Genomic DNA, 18,729 nt, shown 5'->3' on the forward strand with positions numbered 1-18,729 from the left:
ATAATTTTGAAATCCATCTGTTTTGAAGATATCACTATTGAGAGACTTTTTTCATTTATGCATGTTGTACTAATTTATGTTCACAATTGATTGTGTATTTATTTTGGGGTTAGATTAATTTTTGAGGGAAGCGCTGTACTATATGTACAGTTGTGTTCAAAATAATAGCAGTGTGTTGAAAAAAGTGAATAAAGCTCGAAATCCTTCTAATAGCTTTTATTTCCATACACACAAATGCATTGGGAACACGACACATTCTATTCCAAATCAAAACATGAAGAAAAATATATCAAATTTTGTGTTGTTCCTCTAAAAAAAATTGAAAAAAGTGAATATTAGACGGTTCAAAAAAATAGCAGTGTTTGTATTCTTCTTTACAAACTCAAACATTCACTATATAAACTGAAAAATGTTTGAAGATTTTGCTTTCCTTTGAATCACTTAATGAATATTTGGTTGTAGTCGCACTGTTTCTGAGAACTGCTGTACATCTGTGTTGCATGGAGTCACCCAACTTCTGGCCCCTGTGATCAGGTATTCCAGCCCAGGATGATTGGACTACATTCCACAGTTCTTCTCTATTTCTTGGTTTTGCCTCAGAAACTGCATTTTTGATGTCACCCCACAAGTTTTCTATTGGATTAAGATCCAGGGGATTGGGCTGGCCACTCCATAACGTCAATCTTGTTGGTCTGGAACCAAGATGTTGCACGTTTACTGGTGTGTTTGGGGTCGTTGTCTTGTTGGAACACCCATTTCAAGGGCATTTCCTCCTCAGCATAAGGCAGCATGACCTCTTCAAGTATTCTGATGTATTCAAACTGATCCATGATCCCTGGTATGCGATAAATAGGCCCAACACCGTAGTATGAGAAACATTCCCATATCATGATGCTTGCACCACCATGCTTCACTGTCTTCACAATGTACTGTGGCTTGAATTCAGTGTTTGGGGGTCGTCTGACAAACTGTCTCCGGCCACTAGACCCAAAAAGAACAATCTTACTTTCATCAGTCCACAAAATGTTGCGCCATTTCTCTTTAGGCCAGTCAATGTGCTCTTTGGCAAATTGTAACCTCTTCAGCACATGTCTTTTTTTCAACATTGGGACTTTGTATGTTTTCCCCTCTCCAATCAACTTTTTAATCAAGGTACGCTGTTCTTCTGAACAATGTCTGGAACTACCCATTTTCCTCAGAATTACAGAGAGAAATGCACTGTAACCAGCATGTACAACATTTGCTGCCTTCCTTCCTTAAATAAGGGCAATAATTGCCACCTGTTTTTCAAAGAATGAATGACCTCACTAATAGAACTCCACACTGCTATTATATTGAACATGCCCCTTTCAATTAGTGATTCAATTACACAGAATCAGCAGCATGCATGTCATGACTGTTGGGTCTGTTGGATTTCTATTACTCTACTACACCTGCTAGTAAGTTATTTGCCATGTAGAAATATCATTTCTACCCAAAACAGTGATTGATCAGGTTAGTGATGTCTGACTGCTATTATTTTGAACACAACTGTATATATTTTGAAGTTATGCACATGTTATGAGTATGTGGCTAGTGTGAGCTGCTTTCAATATATTTTTAGTTTATTGTCACATTACGCATTTGCTCGTGAGATAACGGTTCATTGTATGATATTTCTTTTTTCATATTCAGTCTTTTTTTGTTTATTTAGAAAAAAAAACAGCGGTGATTAAATACCACCATCATACTGTTTGTATGAACAAAATGATAAAAATGTAGTTTGAGTACAGTGTTGCATGACCGCGCAACTGTCAAAGTGTGACAGCGCTGAAAGCTGAAAATTGGCCTAGGCAGGAAGGGAGTGAAAGTGCCCGGTATTGAAGCAGTTAAGCGGTACCTGCACAATAAGCCTTTCAACGTGGATTAGCCACATAACGGCATAAAGAAATGATCTGCATGGCTCCAACTATTAAAAATGAGGAGTCAATCCCCTATTTTTTGGATCTGTGATGCAAGTAAAATCTGCAAAAACCTCCTGTTTTAGGAAGAGCATTAAAAGGATAAAATCAATACAAATAGCATGAGATCCAGGTCACCAAACTGACCTAAATCTCATGCTATATGATCGTTTTACAATTATTGTCCAATACAAAGCAATTGTTTAATACAAAGCTACTTTTACTGCCAGAACACAAGCCCTGCTGAAGGGGGAGTTTTGAGCCCCAAAAGGTCATGTATTTTTGATTATGCATTGTGAAAAATAAAAATTCTACCTGGAATGAATAATGCACTGTGTTGCACTCATTCTTTTATTTCTCTACAGATTACTCCAGAAACCCTTTGTGATAACAATTTTTCTGTAGGATTGCCGCAAAGATATCTGTAGAACGGTCTCATTGCTGCAGCAAGCAGAGCTTCTTAGCTATTCGTAATGTTGAATATCTGCTTGCCTTTAATTCTCAAAATAGCAGGTGGCAAGATCCTCATAAAATTTGATTTTTTTCCCTTTCCATTGCACCCAGCTGGTATTCCTACAATTGTCCAAAAGATTTAGATTTCTCTTTAGTGTGACCAGGCATCAATCTTCAGTCTGTAGGCAGGCTTTTCCAGGATAGAGTTTGAGTCAAACTTAAGGTCCCCATTCACACTAGGGCACTTTGAATTGTGAGCAGAATTGCTGCGATGTTTCCTGCGATTTCAAAGCACTCTGATAAAATTTCAAAGTTCCTGAACGTGTCATGGGATGTGGTTTGCTGCAATTTATTACAATCACGGCAGAACTACACCCTGTTTTCAGGTGCCATTAAAACGAATGTCATCTGAAAATGTGGTTCTGTGATTTGTCATTTTAGCAGAGCGTTTTGAAATCCCAGACACAATAGTGTGAATGGGGCCTAAGAGTTAATATGCTGGGATGACTAGAATGACACTGCAAATGCCCCAATCTTTACTGCAATGAGAGCTTCATCTTTGCTGAGACACTTCCACATCCAGAGCTGGGAGAGGGATCTGTCCATCCTTGACCACACTACAAATGGTCTGGTTTACAGGGCTCTTCTTGGGTATGCGATCCCAGAACTGGAGGTGTTCAGATTACTTGTGCTTAGTCAACATGTCAAATCACCCCAAAAATAAATAATTGCACACAGACATTCGTAGTTCAGTCAGTCTGGGGGAATTCCCCATTGCTCACAGGATCAAGGCCGACCAAATCCGAATCTGGAGCTCGAGCCCCCTTCCCACGTGTCACGTGACAACAGCACTGACTGTAAAGCTCGGGTGTACGCTGCAAAAATAGACATTGTTATTATTATTACTGGAGCCGCTTTAAAAGGTAATCAATAATAATCTCCCTTATAGATTGTAAACTTTAACAAGCAGGGCCCTCTGATTTCTCTGGTATTGAATTGTAATATCTCCATTTTGTAAAGATCTGTGAAAAATGTTAGCATTATTATTATTATTATTATACAGGATTTATGTTGTGCATTTAAAGTGGTTGTAAAGGCTGAATTCTATGCATGAAGGTAAAAAAACCTCCTGTGTGCAGCAGCGCCCCCAATCCTTACCTGAGCCTCCTCTGATCCAGCGACGTTCTCGATAGCCTCTGCTGTTTGGGGACTCTTCCTCCTCATTGGCTGAGCCACGCAGCGGTACCCACAGGGCAACAGCTTTCACTGGAGGCACTGCTCGAGGGGGAGGAGCCAGCAGCGACGGCATGGACTTTGGAAAAATTGCTAGCCAAACGTCCCTAATTGGAAAATGCTCAAAAGATGGTCGCCGATCAGAACAGCAGATGGCTGGTTCAGGAAGTGATTCCCTTTGAAGATGTGTGTGCACGAAACGCGTCAGTGAGGAATCTATGTGCTGACGTCACGCTGCCGACTCCGCTGTTCGGATCAGCGACCGTCTTGAGCATTTTTCAATTAGGGATGTTTGGCCAGCGATTTTGTCCAGGCTGAGGAGCAACCGAGGGATACCCTGGCTAACTGGAATGTCTATTAGGCTCTACACGTTTTGTTTTTCCAGTGAGTGCATAATGGTGGAGGAATCATACTAAAGATTGTTTCACCCATTTGGAGTCATGTTGCTGCATTTCACCTGCAGTGGAGATTGCTGATCACTGAACTGATATTGTTGCACTAGCACTATTTTCACTTTATTGTTTCAGTTTAATGGCTATATAGGATTCATGAACAGTTTCATTTTGATGCACTTTTTTCACTCTTAGGGTGCAATATTTGAATGGTTATATATAATTATACGCACTTGTTCACTTTCTAATATAACTTACTGCATAATCAGACATTTATCTATTTTGATTGATTTGCATGTTTTATGTGGTATTATTGTAAGCGCTGCACTATTAGTTTACACATATTTATCAGGTTGGTTCACCTTTAAGTGCTAGCTGCTTTTGAACCCAAGCGCTCACTGTGCCTTCTTTTCAGTGCAGTTCTGCATGCTGAACAATAATTGCTTAATGGCCATATGTGGAACTTTAATGAAAAAAAAAAACAAAAACTACAGACAGTAATTTTAATGCAGAAGAGGATTGATTCTTCTGCATAAAGGCGATTACCTGTCTATCTGCACTGTACACAGCACTGTGTACACGCATGCATGGGAGTAACGTCATCTTAGCCCAGGCCAATTAAACCAACTGTGGACCGATATTTAGAAGCCACCAAGCTGAAGATGTCAGCGGCTAGAGGGGAGCTCTGAGACATTGCAGCACTGGAGAGAAAGGGAGTATAGCTCCCCTTTAATGTTATTTCTAAACAAAAACTTACACTTTTTTTGTGCACTTCCTGGCTTTTCTAGGACAATGGTAATCTCACATCCTTCTGCCCCCCTGGGAAGGCTACATCGCCTTCCAGTGACATTGTGTGTAAAGATTTCACAACATCTCAGAAAAGTCCCAGAACCCATGGTAAAATGTGAACTAAAGGGAGGCAACTCTGGACTTTGCCTGTGCACCTTAGCACAGTTTTGTAGTCATACATTGCCATGGCTGCAGCAACAAGAGCGCCTGGTTGAGTAATGATGCACATGTTGCTAAATGGTTAAACCTTAACAAACCATGCCATATCGGGCATGAACCTCATCAGTGGGATGGCATAGAGAACTAAGAAAAAGATGTCAGCCAATGACAAATTTTGGAATATGTCAGTGGGGGGGGGGGTTCTAATGTGGAGTGGACAAAGCAATCAAACGCTTGCAGCTATATAAATCCTGCATAAGAATAATTTCTGTTCATAATGGCAGCCAGATTGGTTCATTTCATGCACAGCTTTACTTCTCTTTTATTAGAGCTAAATATTGTGTGTATTTCTACTGTTCCTTGCTTTCAAGCTGGACTACAGGCAGATATAACAGACACAAATTAACACAGCTCATTCATTTTCTTTTTAAGTCCATTTGATGCAATTACCCAAATTTGACCTGGTATCAGCCTCTTACAGTCTCTGTATAGCAGAGCTCAGACTGACAGAGGGAGGGGCAGGACTGGGAGCGAATTGCATGTGCTACAATCAAATATGCTGACCAGAAACATGCTGACCAGAAAAAAAGAGCACAGGGAGCAGAGTAATAACCTGATCAGTCTACTGCTGCTTTTTCACTGTCAAGACAGCGGACTTGGGATAGAGAACACCCCTAGGATCCTTCTACACTCTATAACTGTAACAGAAAAAGTTGTGTCATCCCCCTGGCTGTGTTGTGTGGAAGTTTCAGAACTGGATGGACAGATGCATATCCTTTTGCAGGTAAAAGAGTACCCCAATATGTATTTCATCTGTATATTTAGCCGTTTGCCTGGAGGTTTGCCTTAATGCAAGTCTTTCACTCTGCTGCACAAAATCAACGTGTATACAAGATCTCTGGGTGGCTTACCCTGTAATTTACCCCAACAAGCGGATGTAAAAAAAAAAAAATTTATGTACATTGTTACAATTCTGAACATATCTTTACTGAAATTGCTCAAATGCTTCCCTTAAAATTAGATCCGACAATGGCCCCCAGTAACTATACCCACATCTGCAGTCTGAAGACAACAGTATTGCCATTTGTCACTGAAAGATTTGCATGGTGGGTTATGATACAAATCCTGCACCTGCCCCTAGTAACCAATCTGGTATTTAATACTCCCTACCTGAACTAACCATAATATGGAAGCTAGCATCTGACTGCTTGCTAAAAGGCATCAGTGCACCATACCTTTAGGATTCTTGTAGAAAATGCAGTTATTGGCACATGTGTCTGGATGAGCGTCCCAGAAATCTGAGCCGCAGCAACACAACGGTGGTAATTCAACATTATGCAGCAGCATCTTGTCCTTCATCTGAGCCCGCAGAGCTTCAACGTAGCTGGAATATCAATACCAACAATTATCATTAGACACCGATAAATGTGGCTTTAATTACAACTCAATACAAGTTAGCTCACTCCAGTAGTACTGCTTTCCTAATGAAAAAAAGTTACACAGTACACATCGGTTTTCACTGTGGCTGCCAAGCTAGCATAATTGACAGCACAACCAATGCTGTTCGACCACGATGCTCAGTAGGAGACAATTACAGAATTGTGATTGACAGTGCCAGTGTCCCTCAGCAGGCGCTCGTCTGAGACTAGCAACACCCCTACTCAATCAGAGGGGGAGAGGGCATGTCAGCAAGATGGAGGGGGATGTGGTCAGCACATATACAGATTCATAGTGTGGTGTTACAGGGGGAGTGGTGTGTCAACCCACACACAAGATCCAAATGCAGTGTCCTGTGGATGGCTTCTCTGAACTATCTGTCTGAGCGTGTCTCTTGGGCATGCTGACATAAGTGATTTGCCAGACAGCAGAGGGGAAGTAGTGACCGGGCATTTCTAGAGCATAGGAATTCCCATAAATCAGGCTTTAGGGTTGCATGACACCCAGTAATACCATAGATGTTGTTTTCTTCATAATCGTTCATCCTTTTTTGTTTTTCCTAAGTGCAGATATTGGATTAAACATGAATCACTAGACCAACAGGTTACATAGATAGTCTGGCTGCAAAAAAAGGAAAAAGTCAATCTTGTTCAACCATTAAAAAAGAAAAAAAAAAAAAGTTATAAAGATCAAATTTGCTTCTGCAAGGGAAAAAAATCCTTCCTGTTCCCCGAGAGGGAATCAGATATTCCCTGGATCAACTTTACCTATAAATGTTAGTATCCAGTTATATTCTGTGTATCTAGGAAAGAATCCAGGCCTTTTTTAAATCAATCCACTGAGCTGGCCAGAACCAACTCTTGAGGGAGTCTCTTCCAAATTTTCACAGCTCTTACTGGTAAACTTTTATTTTTGATGAGAGTTGCTCTTTAACCTGTCTTGAACACACTGAAGTAAAACAAACATTCTGATCAGTACTTGGATTAGGTCTCTTTAAATAAATAAAATAGCTCCCTTTTTGCAATTAGTAGACACCTCACAGAACCCTGGAGTTCTGACATAAAAACCTTTGCTGCCATGGGACTGGCTATGTGGATAATGCAGACTTATTCCCCAATGATATTCAGTGATGATATGAAATATACCGGTTATACTCTCTTGTTTTCTGTGCCCTCTCTCGGTGCTCCAAGTTCCTCTCTTGCTCCTTCATTAATTCCACCTGAAAGGTTTGATTTTCCAGGCTGGGCTGAGCTGTAGTGCGAAGCCTCTCCTCCTCTATATGGCGCTCAGTCTCTCGCTCTTTTTTCATTCTGAAATAGAAAATATAAGAAAAGATTATTTTTTCTCCCCCAACACCAGCCCCAAAACGTGGGGAACTCAATTAATGCAAATCTCAGACTCCCAGCCCACTACGCCTTCCCACAACTCCACTTTTAAAAACAAACTACAACCTCATCAAAATACAAAATGGCCACCCCCAAGCAATATGTAGCTGGTTAGAAAAAAAAATTGTAGCTGAAATTGGGGCTGACTATTACTAAGCTCCTGATTCTCCTTCCTCCATTTCAACAATGACTTTTTTATTGTATAAAATGTTATTATACTGTGCGAAAGGTCTTTTACAATACATGCAACATCATAACTCAAACTCTGATCTCTTGCATTGTATGGGCAAAGTTTGTGAGGATTATGTGTCCCTGCAGATCGCTGTGAACTTATCTCCAAGCACCACATAGAACTAAGTACCCCTTGTATCTTTGGGATTGTAGCTGCGTCATTGGGTGGTTCTCTGAGCAGTGTCAGGGGCGTTATTATTTCCTCTGTTACCATCCTTATGCTAAGGGTGGGGCTATAACATCCAAGAATACTTCCCTTAATCCACTGTACCATGACAGCAACTATCTATGTCACGCTTTTTGCCCCCCCCCCCCTCTCATTGAGTTCATCACCTCTGCACAGCAAAAAGTGCAGGATCAGCACTTTATAAGCGTTAATCTTCCAGTAAAATCTACCGCTTTGTTACTTTACACATGGTGGCAGTTTTAGAATTTTACCGGTGGAGATTGAGGGGGACAACATTACAGGCATTGCACAGTATAGTGTATCATTATCCTTACTTCGATATTTTCCTGTTGTGCTCCTTCTGTCTTTGCGTTTCCTTCACTTGTTCTCGCTCAATGTCCATGAAAAGCCGTCTGTACATCAAGAACTGGCTTTTTCTCTAGGATACATAAGAGTTTCCACAACATGTCACAAATACAAAATTCATAAGCACAGAGACATAAGATCACAAACTTGAATATAAAATGGACCTGACTCAAAAAGATCTGCTATGTTATAAGGAGCATTTAAGAATGTTAATTGAGCCTGAACAGTACCTTAAAAATGTGCCCATTGTCTTTTGTACCTAGGCATTCCCGAGTCTTTATAACTGTGTATCTGCAGTGTGAGACCATCTCAGGCACTGCTGCCTCTGACTGTTAGTCTCACCAGTGAGATTTGGTGACGTCGCTACTGTACTGCTCACACTCCTCGCTGTAGACTTGGAGGAATAGATAGGTAAAATTCTTACTGGTGTTTTTGCTTAAAATCGAACTTTAGGCTGAGTAATTAAAAATGGGAAGACAGGCAGGGTTTTTCACCACTTGCCTACAGGGCACTTATACCCCCTTCCTGCCCAGGCCAATTTTTAGCTTTCAGCAGTGTCGCACTTTTCACCCAAATAGAGTTTTCTTTTGGAAGTATTTAATCACCAATGGGTGTTTTACTTTTTGTGCTATATACAAAAAAATTTGAAAAAAAAAGTTTCTTTGTTTCTATTATAAAATTTTGCAAACAGGTAATTTTTCTCCTTCACTGATGTGCATTGAGGAGGCTGCACTGATAGGCAGCACCGATGAGGTGGCACAGATAGGCAGCACTGATGTTCACTGATAGGCAGCACTGATGATGCTGCACTGATATGCAGCAATGATGGGCACTGGTAGGTGGCACTGCTGGGCACTGATCATCAATCACCAATCTGTTCTTTGACAATTGCCGGATATCGGCTCTACTTTCCTCACGCCGTGACAGCGCGAGGAAAGTGCAGCCGATTACCGGCAACTGTATTTACCCAGTGATCTGTTGTGTCATTGGACACAGCCGATCACGTGGTATAAGGCCGCTGTGATTGGCCATTTTACCACATCACATTATCAGCTGTGTCCGTAGGACACAGCAATCACAGAGATCGCTGAGTGCGTGCTGCTGGGGGCATGCAGGAGGGTGCGTTCTGGGAGGACGTCATATGACGCCCTCCCAAAACTGGACAACCGCGCAGTAGCTGAAATTCGGCTATAGTGTGGTTGGCAAGTGGTTAATGCAGAAGAGGCAAGCTTTGTCTCTTCTGCATTAAAACTACTTACCTGCCTGTCCGCCCTTGTACAGTAATCCACGCACGTGGCGCTCACTGTAAAAATTTGGTAATGGCGAATCAGACTGAACTCTCATGCATGCGTGGGAGTGATGTCACCCCTGCCTGGCCAATGACAGCGGCCAGAAATCGACACCTGGAAGCCAGCTGCCTGAAGAGGTTGAGAGCTGGCCACCGCATCACTGAAGCTGAGGTGAGTATTGTTCAGCTTTAAAGAGGTGTTTGGACTGGGTGTCTGGATTTTGGGCTGGTGGTTTCTTGGTTTGTAATACAACTAAATTATATTATCATAATAATATAGGATTTATAAAGTGCTAACTAAGCTAATCTGGGTAGGTGCTCCAACCGGCTGCTAACGAACACTGCTTTATTACATTTTTGGTTATTCTTAAAGCTGGTTTATTCAAAAATACTTTTGCTTCTACAGATGCAGTCGTATAGCTTACTTAGTAATTGGGAAAATCTCAGCTGGAGGGAGACCACAGGCAATGCGGATAATGCTACTGACATGTCATTTGTCCTCTGCCGCCTTTTATGGTCACAACTTCAACGATACAGGTACTCTTTAAGGGCTGCAAAATTATACCTGGCGTAATTTCATACTAAATACAAAATTAGGAAGAGCATTATAGAGCGTGGACTTCACATTTTCATTCTGGTCATACTCATTACATCATTGTCATGATTTGGCTCACTAAAGAGACACTAAACGGCTGCCACTGACTCTAAATGATGTTAAATCTGGGAGGGTATAGACACAAAATCTGATGATTTGCACAACCTGAACCAAGACAGAATACTTAATACGTTAATTTTAAAGATCTAAAAGAGATCTGCCTCCTGAAACAGTAGAAATGCAATAACTTATCAAGAGTTCTTTATATGTCAAGCAAAACGTGACAAGCTTCACAATTGTGACATATCCAACAGAAACAAACACTGCACTGGTCACCAATACACAAGTGACATATCTGTCATCACTGCAAACTGTGCAATTACTGGGATTATACTGTACCTCCCTCAAATAATCAAACTGTTGTTTTACCTCGGCCACCACCAAATACAATCCCTGTGTGAGTATTTTGTACAAAAACATTGTATGTAATTATGAGGTTTATTTAACCTTTACAAAGTATATATAGGCAGATTAATAGTAAAGTTACCAGGCACTGGATGTACAAAGACACCCTACCTGTCTGCATAAAAATCAGCTCTTTATACAACCAGCTCCTGAAATACTCTGCACTGCTGGAGGATTCTGCTCCTTCCATTAACTCTCCTTTCCTGAAATATTCTGTGCTGTTGGATGACTCTGTTCCTTTATTGATCTCTCTTCTCCTGAACTACTCTGCTCCTTTCACAACCCAAATACCTTGCTCGGCTAGAGGACTCTTCTCCTTCCTTTATCTGACTCTCCTCTCCTGAAATACTCTGCTCTGCTGGAGGACTCTGCTCCTTCCTCTAACTCTCCTTTCCTAAAATACTCTGCACTGCTGGAGGACTCTCCTCTTTCCTCCATCCAATTCTCCTCTGCTGAAATACTCTGCAATCCTGAAGGACTCCTCTCCTTTCTCTATCTAACTCTCTTGAAATACTCTGCACCGCTGGAGGACTCCTTTTTCTTGTAAATTGATTATTTCAGTAAACTGAATTAGTTGTTTATATAGTATGGTATGGTATGGTACGCGCCTTGAAAAAGTATTCATACCCCTTGAAATTTTCCACATTTTGTCATGTTACAACCAAAAATATAAATGTATTTTATTTGGATTTTATGTTGTAAACCAACAAAAAGTGGCACATAATTGTGAAGTGGAAGGATAGTGATAAATGGTTTTAATTTTTTTTTACAAATAAATATCTGAAAAGGGTGGTGCGCATTTGTATTCAGCCCCCTATACTCTGATACACCTAGCTAAAATCTAGTGGAACCAATTGCCTTCAGAAGTCACCAAATTAGTAAATAGAGACCACCTGTGTGTAATTTAATCTCAGTATAAATACAGCTGTTCTGTGAAGCCCTCAGATGTTTGTTAGAGAACATTAGTGAACAAATAGCTTCATGAAGGCCAAGGAACACACCAGACAGGTCAGGGATAAAGTTGTGGAGAAGTTGAAAGCAGGGTTAGGTTATAAAAAAGATATCCCAAGCTTTGAACATCTCGTGGAACACAGTTCAATCCATCATCCGAAAATGGAAAGAGTATGGCACAACTGCAAACCTACCAAGACATGGCCGTCCACCTAAACTGACAGGCTGGGCAAGGAGATCATTAATCAGAGAAGCAGCCAAGAGGCCCATGGTAACTCTGGAGGAGCTGCAAAGATTCACAGCTCTGGTGGAAGAATCAGTCTACATGACAACTATCAGTCATGCACGTCACAAATCTGCCTTTATGGAAGAGTGGCAAGAAGAAAGCCATTGTTGAAAGAAAGCCATAAGAAGTCCCTTTTGTGCAGTTTGCGAGAAGCCATGTGGGGGACACAGCAAACGTGGAAGAAGGTGCTCTGGTCAGATGAGACCAAAATGGAACTTTTTGGCCTTAAAGCAAAAACGCTATGTGTGGCGGAAAACAGTGCACATCACACTGAAAACACCATCCCCACTGTGAAACGTGGTGGCAGCATCATATTGTGGAGATGCTTTTCTTCAGCAGGGACAGGGAAGCTGGTCAGAGTTGATGGGAAGATGGATGGAACCAAATACAGGGCAATCTTAGAAGAAAACCTGTCTGCAAAAGACTTGAAACTGGGGCGGAGGTTCACCTTCCAGCAGGACAATGACTCTAAACATACAGCCAGAGCTACAATGGAATGGTTTAGATCAAAGCATATTCATGTGTTAGAATGGTCCAGTCACAGTCCAGACCTAAATCCAATTGATAATCTGTAGCAAGACTTGAAAATTGCTGTTCACAGACGCTCTCCATCCAATCTGACAGAGCTTGAGCTATTTTGCAAAGAATTGGCAAATATTTCACGTTCTAGATGTGCAAAGCTGGTAGACATCCCAAAAAGACATGCAGCTGTTATTGCAGCAAAAGGTGGTTCTACAAAGTATTGACTCCAGGGGGCTGAATACAAATGGACGCCACACTTTTCAGATATTTGTAAAAAATGTTGAAAACCATTTGTCGTTTTCCTTCCACTTCACAATTATGTGCCACTTTTTGTTGGTTTACAACATAAAATCCCAATAAAATATATTTATGTTTTTGGTTGTACATGACAAAATTTCAAGGGGTATGAGTACTTTTTCAAGGCACTGTATGTACAAACTCACAGCATGAATCATATAGTAGTCACTATGGGAAAAAAGATCCTCTTAGGTAACTACAGCCTAACAGACAGAATGTCTTGTTGGAGGAGAAGGTCAGAAACTGACCTAGGCCAGGAGACGGCCTCAACTCACCTGATACCTAAGGGTATATGGGAGTCCATGTCTAGAGAGGCTGATAGGCCTTTCCGATTCTCAAGTCGCAGAAGCAAGGACTACCAGGGTAAGAACCCCTTGAGGGTGAAGGGAAGTATAAATACTTCCAACGAGTCCAAATAGCAGTCCTAGAGAATAAAGAAAAAACTGACATTTGATCCCACACATTCACAAAGGATGAAAGGGATATGAACAAGGGAACGCTCTACACAAGGTCTTAAGCAAGGGATTGAAGGTTGACAAGGAAGGATCCAGACTTAATAGTGTTGAGAGCTGAGTTCTGGACAAATACTAATCTGTTAGAAGAAGCATTGTGAAGCACAGTTCCCAGCTTTTCAAATACAACGAACTGTTAGATCCCAAAGAGCAACAGTCAAGAGCCTCATCAGATCAGCACATTCACTTGGATCAATCCAGAACAAGAAAGATCAGTGAAAGCCCTTCTTCTCGAGTCTGGAGAAAGATAAGGAGGAAAGGCCTAGATGCAGAGATAAAAGTATTACTTCTGAGATACCATAGCACTTAGGCCCCTTGCATCCGGGGCGGACCCGTCAGCGGATCCCTCTCACTGATCCCCGCTGAGCAAGTGGATGACAGGTCTGTGTTCGCTCTACTGCCGCAGAGCGGACACAGCCCGCTGTCTTCTATGGGGAGCCAGATGGAAACAGGCCGCATGTCTGTTTCCATCCGACTGCCATCCCATCTGATCCGATAGACGGATGGGGAATGGATCCCCTTCTGTCTCTTTTTGGTGGATCAGATTGGATGTCGGCAGGTGTAAACAAACACATATCCGTTTACACCCGCCGCTCAATAGAGGAGAATAGAGGTTCCGATCGGGTCCGCCTGAAAAACTGGCAGGCAGACCTGATCAGAACGTCCGTGTCAAAGGGGCCTTTGGGCTTGTTCACACCATGGTGCAGAGATGTCATTTTTTGTGCACATGTTCTGCAAGGGCACAACAAAATCAACTGTTCTCTATGTGCTCTGTTCACACCGCAACACTAGTATCGCATGCAGATTTTTTCTGCACAGGAATCTGCCACAAAACTCACTGAAGTGTGCACGAAAACTGATGTAAACTGATATCTCTACAAGTGAAATCTGCACCTCAGTTTCCGTCTGTTTTCTGTACGTATGGTGTGAACAAGGCCTTACATCTCCCACCAGAGGATTCCTGCAGCTGGGGGCAAACCTGCTTAGCGTGGAGTTAAACTAGGGTATTAGGGGGTTCACATCTAGGGTCTTCCACCTGTAACACAAGTTCTGGATTGCACTCAGCTGTATAGATCTTTTCCCAAAGTCCACATGAAAAGAGCTTGGGAAGCCTGGTCCCCCAACTGTCCACAACTGAAATGAACAGTGAACACCACTATAAGTATGGCTATGCCTAGGTCAAATTTCAAACTACCTCTATTGGTGCAGCAGAATCTCCTTTTCCTTCTAAGTGGCTGAGGCACACCGGAGCTGTGATGTTGTCTAACTAGATCCAGATCAGGAGGCTCACCAAAAGGGATGATCCAGTGATGTAAAAAGGAACCACATTACCTGAAATGTCACAAAGTAGACTGGGAGAGGATAATTCTCCAATGATGGAGGGAAATACATCCAAGTTCAGAACTGGAAGACTGATTCACTGTGCCAGGAACTATCTGATCCTTAGGGGCAGCCAATTTGGATTGCTCAGAAACACAGCCAACGTTTGCCATGACAACAAAGTGTATTGCTGAGACAGCCTGCAAAGAGGCTGGAAAACAGGGGCTGCCTTGAAGAGACAGACCTATTCACTCTCATGCAACAGTCAAGAGAACGGTAAACTCCTGTACTGAAGAACAGGGATCAGACATTCTACAATCACAAAACAAAACAGAGGGCACACTGGCCTAGTGCATTATCCTTAAAACATATTTTTATTTAGAAGTATGGTAAGATGGTAAGTATTATACTCATAAAGTAACAAATGAGTAAAAAGTTCAACAAAAAATAACAACAGCATCCAGTCCACAATTCATCATAACCAATGACAGGACAGGAGGATCTCCAACAGGCTGACTCGTTTCAAAGACTTGCCTCTTCCTCAGAGCCAACAAGACAGTTTCCTACATCATCACGGACATTCTATCCTGATCCAAGCTCTTTGCAAGTGATGAGAATAACAGTGTTGATTTCTGGAAATTCAGGATGCAATAGAAGTGTTGAGATATCCAGTGAGTACCTTGCAAAATGTTTGAATCTACAGACCCCAAGGGAGATAGATGTTCTCTTTGGGAAGGAGAACAGTGACCAGGTTGAAATACAGCTACTGAGACCGCCCTGACACAGGGGCTGGGACTACGAAATCTAGGCCCAGAGGTAGGTCTGCTAATCTGTGTCATCACACAGGAAGGTGGAAGGCAGGGAGCCAAGTTGGATTTGGAAGTGAATGTTCAGTTTGTATCACTGGAGAAACACTTTCTGAACCAGAGGCCTGAAGGGCAAACCTATCTAGAGATCCATAAAGATTACCAAAAGCTGCTCTCCCCATTGTCAAAAGTGGGGCATACCTTCATGTTAATAAAGCCTTTCTTGAGGGTTTGGCAAGTTGGCCAGAGGCCCGAGTTTGTAAGGCCTAGAATGAACATATTCCTGGAATAAAGCAACAAAAAAGGTAGTAGACTTAGTGGCTCTTTCCCTAGGCTGCGTACGTGATGGGAGGGGAGTTTTCTTCCTCCAGTGGCATACTTTATAATATTAGGGTTCTACCGAAAGATATGTTGTCCCTCGAAGAACATGAGTGTGAAGCACAACTTGGATGCTGGGTGTGCAGACCAGCACTTAAACCTGAGTGCTCTGAATATGTGCAATGTGGGAGTCAAGCTGAGATGCTTCCTGCAGGCCATCATAGCTAAAGTACAAGGCTCCAACCATCTGCTCTATATGCTCCATCAGTGAAGGTTCCACTGCCACAGGAGAGAGATGCCATAAAAGATTTAGCCAATTCTGCCACGGTTTGACAAATTAAGGACACTGTCAGAATAGGGCAAAAGGCAGGGCCTGCCAACTAGAACTGAGTTTTACATAAGAGATTCTACTTGTTGATCAGTAGATTCCTGAATATAAGAACACAATCTACTTCCTTAGTAGTTTCCCTGGTAAGGTAGGCCACAGACAGACCCACAGTGGGTGTAAACCACTGTTTAACAAAATACCTTCCAAATGGAAACAAGTCCAGTAAGAGATCAGGGGGTGTCAAGAGCATGTGAGGGTGTTTCCAATCACCACAGAGGCAGATCTCGAAAAGCGGGTGCATCAGGAAGTTCTTTGCAGCAGCAGGGGCTCTGAAAGACCCAGGACAGGAAATAACACACTGATCCTCCAGATTCAGAGTAGTAAGTACTGCATCAGAGCTGAAATGGCCTCTTAGTTCTGGAGGGATAGTAGAAGACTTCAACTTCTCAAAGTAAATGTCTTCAGGTAGAGTTTATAGTGACTTCGAATCAGAGTAAAAAATAATCACTACAAACCAATGGCTGAGAAATCACCAAGGCAGTGGGGACAGATCAGCTATAGACTGCTGTGGAATGCACAGTATCATGCCTACAATCTCTGAAGTCAGAGAGAGTCAGAAACTGACAGAGCTACTGAGGAAACAAAGGACAAGGCAAACACTATAATCAAAGGGTAACAGTTTTCCAAATGTTATCTTCCGAGGGCATGAACAAAGGTCCGTAGAACCATTGGAGGAGAGTAGGTCAAGGCCAACCATTGCAGCAGAACTGTCCCATCTGTGTCTAGATACAGACATTTTACGGCCACTTAGCAGTAAATAAACTGCAGATAGCTGCAATCACAGAGGCCAGCTCTAGTAGTTATGCAGAGAAGAATCTTGATTAAAAAAAATGTTACCAAAAAATAGGAATAGTCTGCAATAAGGATTATTCATGACTTGCAGAAACCTTTAACCTCTGATTACAATCTACAAATAATATCTGGAAGTCACCAAAACCATTACCATTGTTAGTGGAACACTTCCAGAATAATTAGACATCTTATATTTTTATGACTTTTATCTAGGACAACACAGGGTGATTAACACACGGGGCACACATTACACTGCCATCTATGCAAATTTGCAACAAACACAAACTAAAAGTGAGATCTCAGGCATTAGTTAGAGAGCACCAGCATTGTACTCTTAAATCACGAGCTCTAAAGTTCGTGTTTCATCTGCTTATACTTTGCCTTCTCTAATTTCTCCTTCTCCCACCGTATCAACATGCTCATGAAATATTTAAATAAAACCCCTCCATTTTCATTACATACCCTATCTTAGACTCTGTGACATCATCACTAGGTCTCTGTGCTTTTCTTTGCAATGAAGGCGTAATATGGCTGGTGGGAGGGGCTTGCAGGGTTCTGTACATAGGTTCCGGAAAACATCACTTCAACCTACCTCAGTACTCTTCCTGAAAGTCCTCTGCACTTATGCAAGCAGTGAGCTGGCTCTTTGGAGGATTTATTCAAATATCAAAATGCCTTGATGGGTGGATTTCAGTCTGGAGGAGTGGGTGTTCCTAACCAGGAAGCATTAACATGCAGACCACCCCAAGTAACACCCATATGTCATGCGGAACCTCCGTTACTGAAAGGACTAAAAATTCAATGAATAAAATGTGGCAGGGCAAGGGTAGTAAGGCTAGGATGGAAAGATTTAGACAATGCTGGACATCCTGCAGCCAGGAAATGAGGCAGGCTCTGACTTTCTGCAGCTTCTAATATACACTATGAGAAGCTCACAGTGTGCAGTAAAATTGGAGTAAGCCAGTTCAGTACAGGAGGAGAAGAGCTTGAACAACTGTGCAAGACTGAAGAGAAGGCTCCATCTAATCAGCTTTAACAAACAATGAGGTTATCACAGAAACCGAATTGCAAGGTCAGCCAGCTCCTATTCCTACTAATTAAAGAGCAATCCTGCAGCACAGTTATTAGTAGAAATAATTAGTCATAGACATTTTCACCCACTTGTTTTCGGTCTTCCTCTTCATCAGCTCCTGGACGAAGTACAAGAGCAGCTCGGTAATCTGTGTTAAATGCTGGCACTGGACCAGCGGGATAAGATGCCTTCATTAGACGATTACATATCTGAAAATACACAGGTGTCAAAAAGAACAATTATTGACTACTATGTGATAATAGGGAGGAACATGTGACACTGCAAACGACATCACCGCATAGTACCTACCCCATGTACAGGCACTTATGTCTGGGGTTGTATCCTCAGCATACAAGGATAGGCCAAAATGTGCCAGGGATCCTGCAGTGCTGAAGTTAGGATCCATCTGGAGGGCTGGCGTTTTGGATTTTTCAAAGAGATAATGTCTACATTAAAGCAGAACTGAATGCAAACACTCTTTTTCCATTTTGGATAGAGAGCTTTATAACCCCTGTCAAGTGTTTTTTTTTTTTTTTTTTTGCCATCTGGGTTTCAATGGGGAGATT

The 18,729-nt window shown here is 41.9% G+C and overlaps 1 protein-coding gene across 1 annotated transcript in view; it reads right to left on the reverse strand.

Annotated features, from left to right (window-relative positions):
- Positions 1-2,277: 2,277 nt before the first annotated feature.
- The window catches only part of CCDC15 (coiled-coil domain containing 15), a 29,899-nt gene continuing 13,447 nt past the window's right edge, over positions 2,278-18,729 (reverse strand). The window contains exons 6-10 of the mRNA XM_089652125.1: positions 18,253-18,372; positions 8,521-8,624; positions 7,549-7,713; positions 6,202-6,350; positions 2,278-3,268 (exon numbers count right to left, since the gene is read on the reverse strand). Coding sequence (XP_089508251.1) covers positions 3,180-3,268; positions 6,202-6,350; positions 7,549-7,713; positions 8,521-8,624; positions 18,253-18,372 — 627 coding nt within the window. The 3' untranslated portion in view covers positions 2,278-3,179. The remainder of the gene's footprint in view (positions 3,269-6,201; positions 6,351-7,548; positions 7,714-8,520; positions 8,625-18,252; positions 18,373-18,729) is intronic.

The sequence above is a fragment of the Staurois parvus genome, unplaced genomic scaffold, assembly GCF_062004578.1.
Source record: "Staurois parvus isolate SC_StPar_1 unplaced genomic scaffold, SC_StPar_1.0 ptg000671l, whole genome shotgun sequence".
In the NCBI taxonomy this organism is placed as follows: Eukaryota; Metazoa; Chordata; class Amphibia; order Anura; family Ranidae; genus Staurois; species Staurois parvus.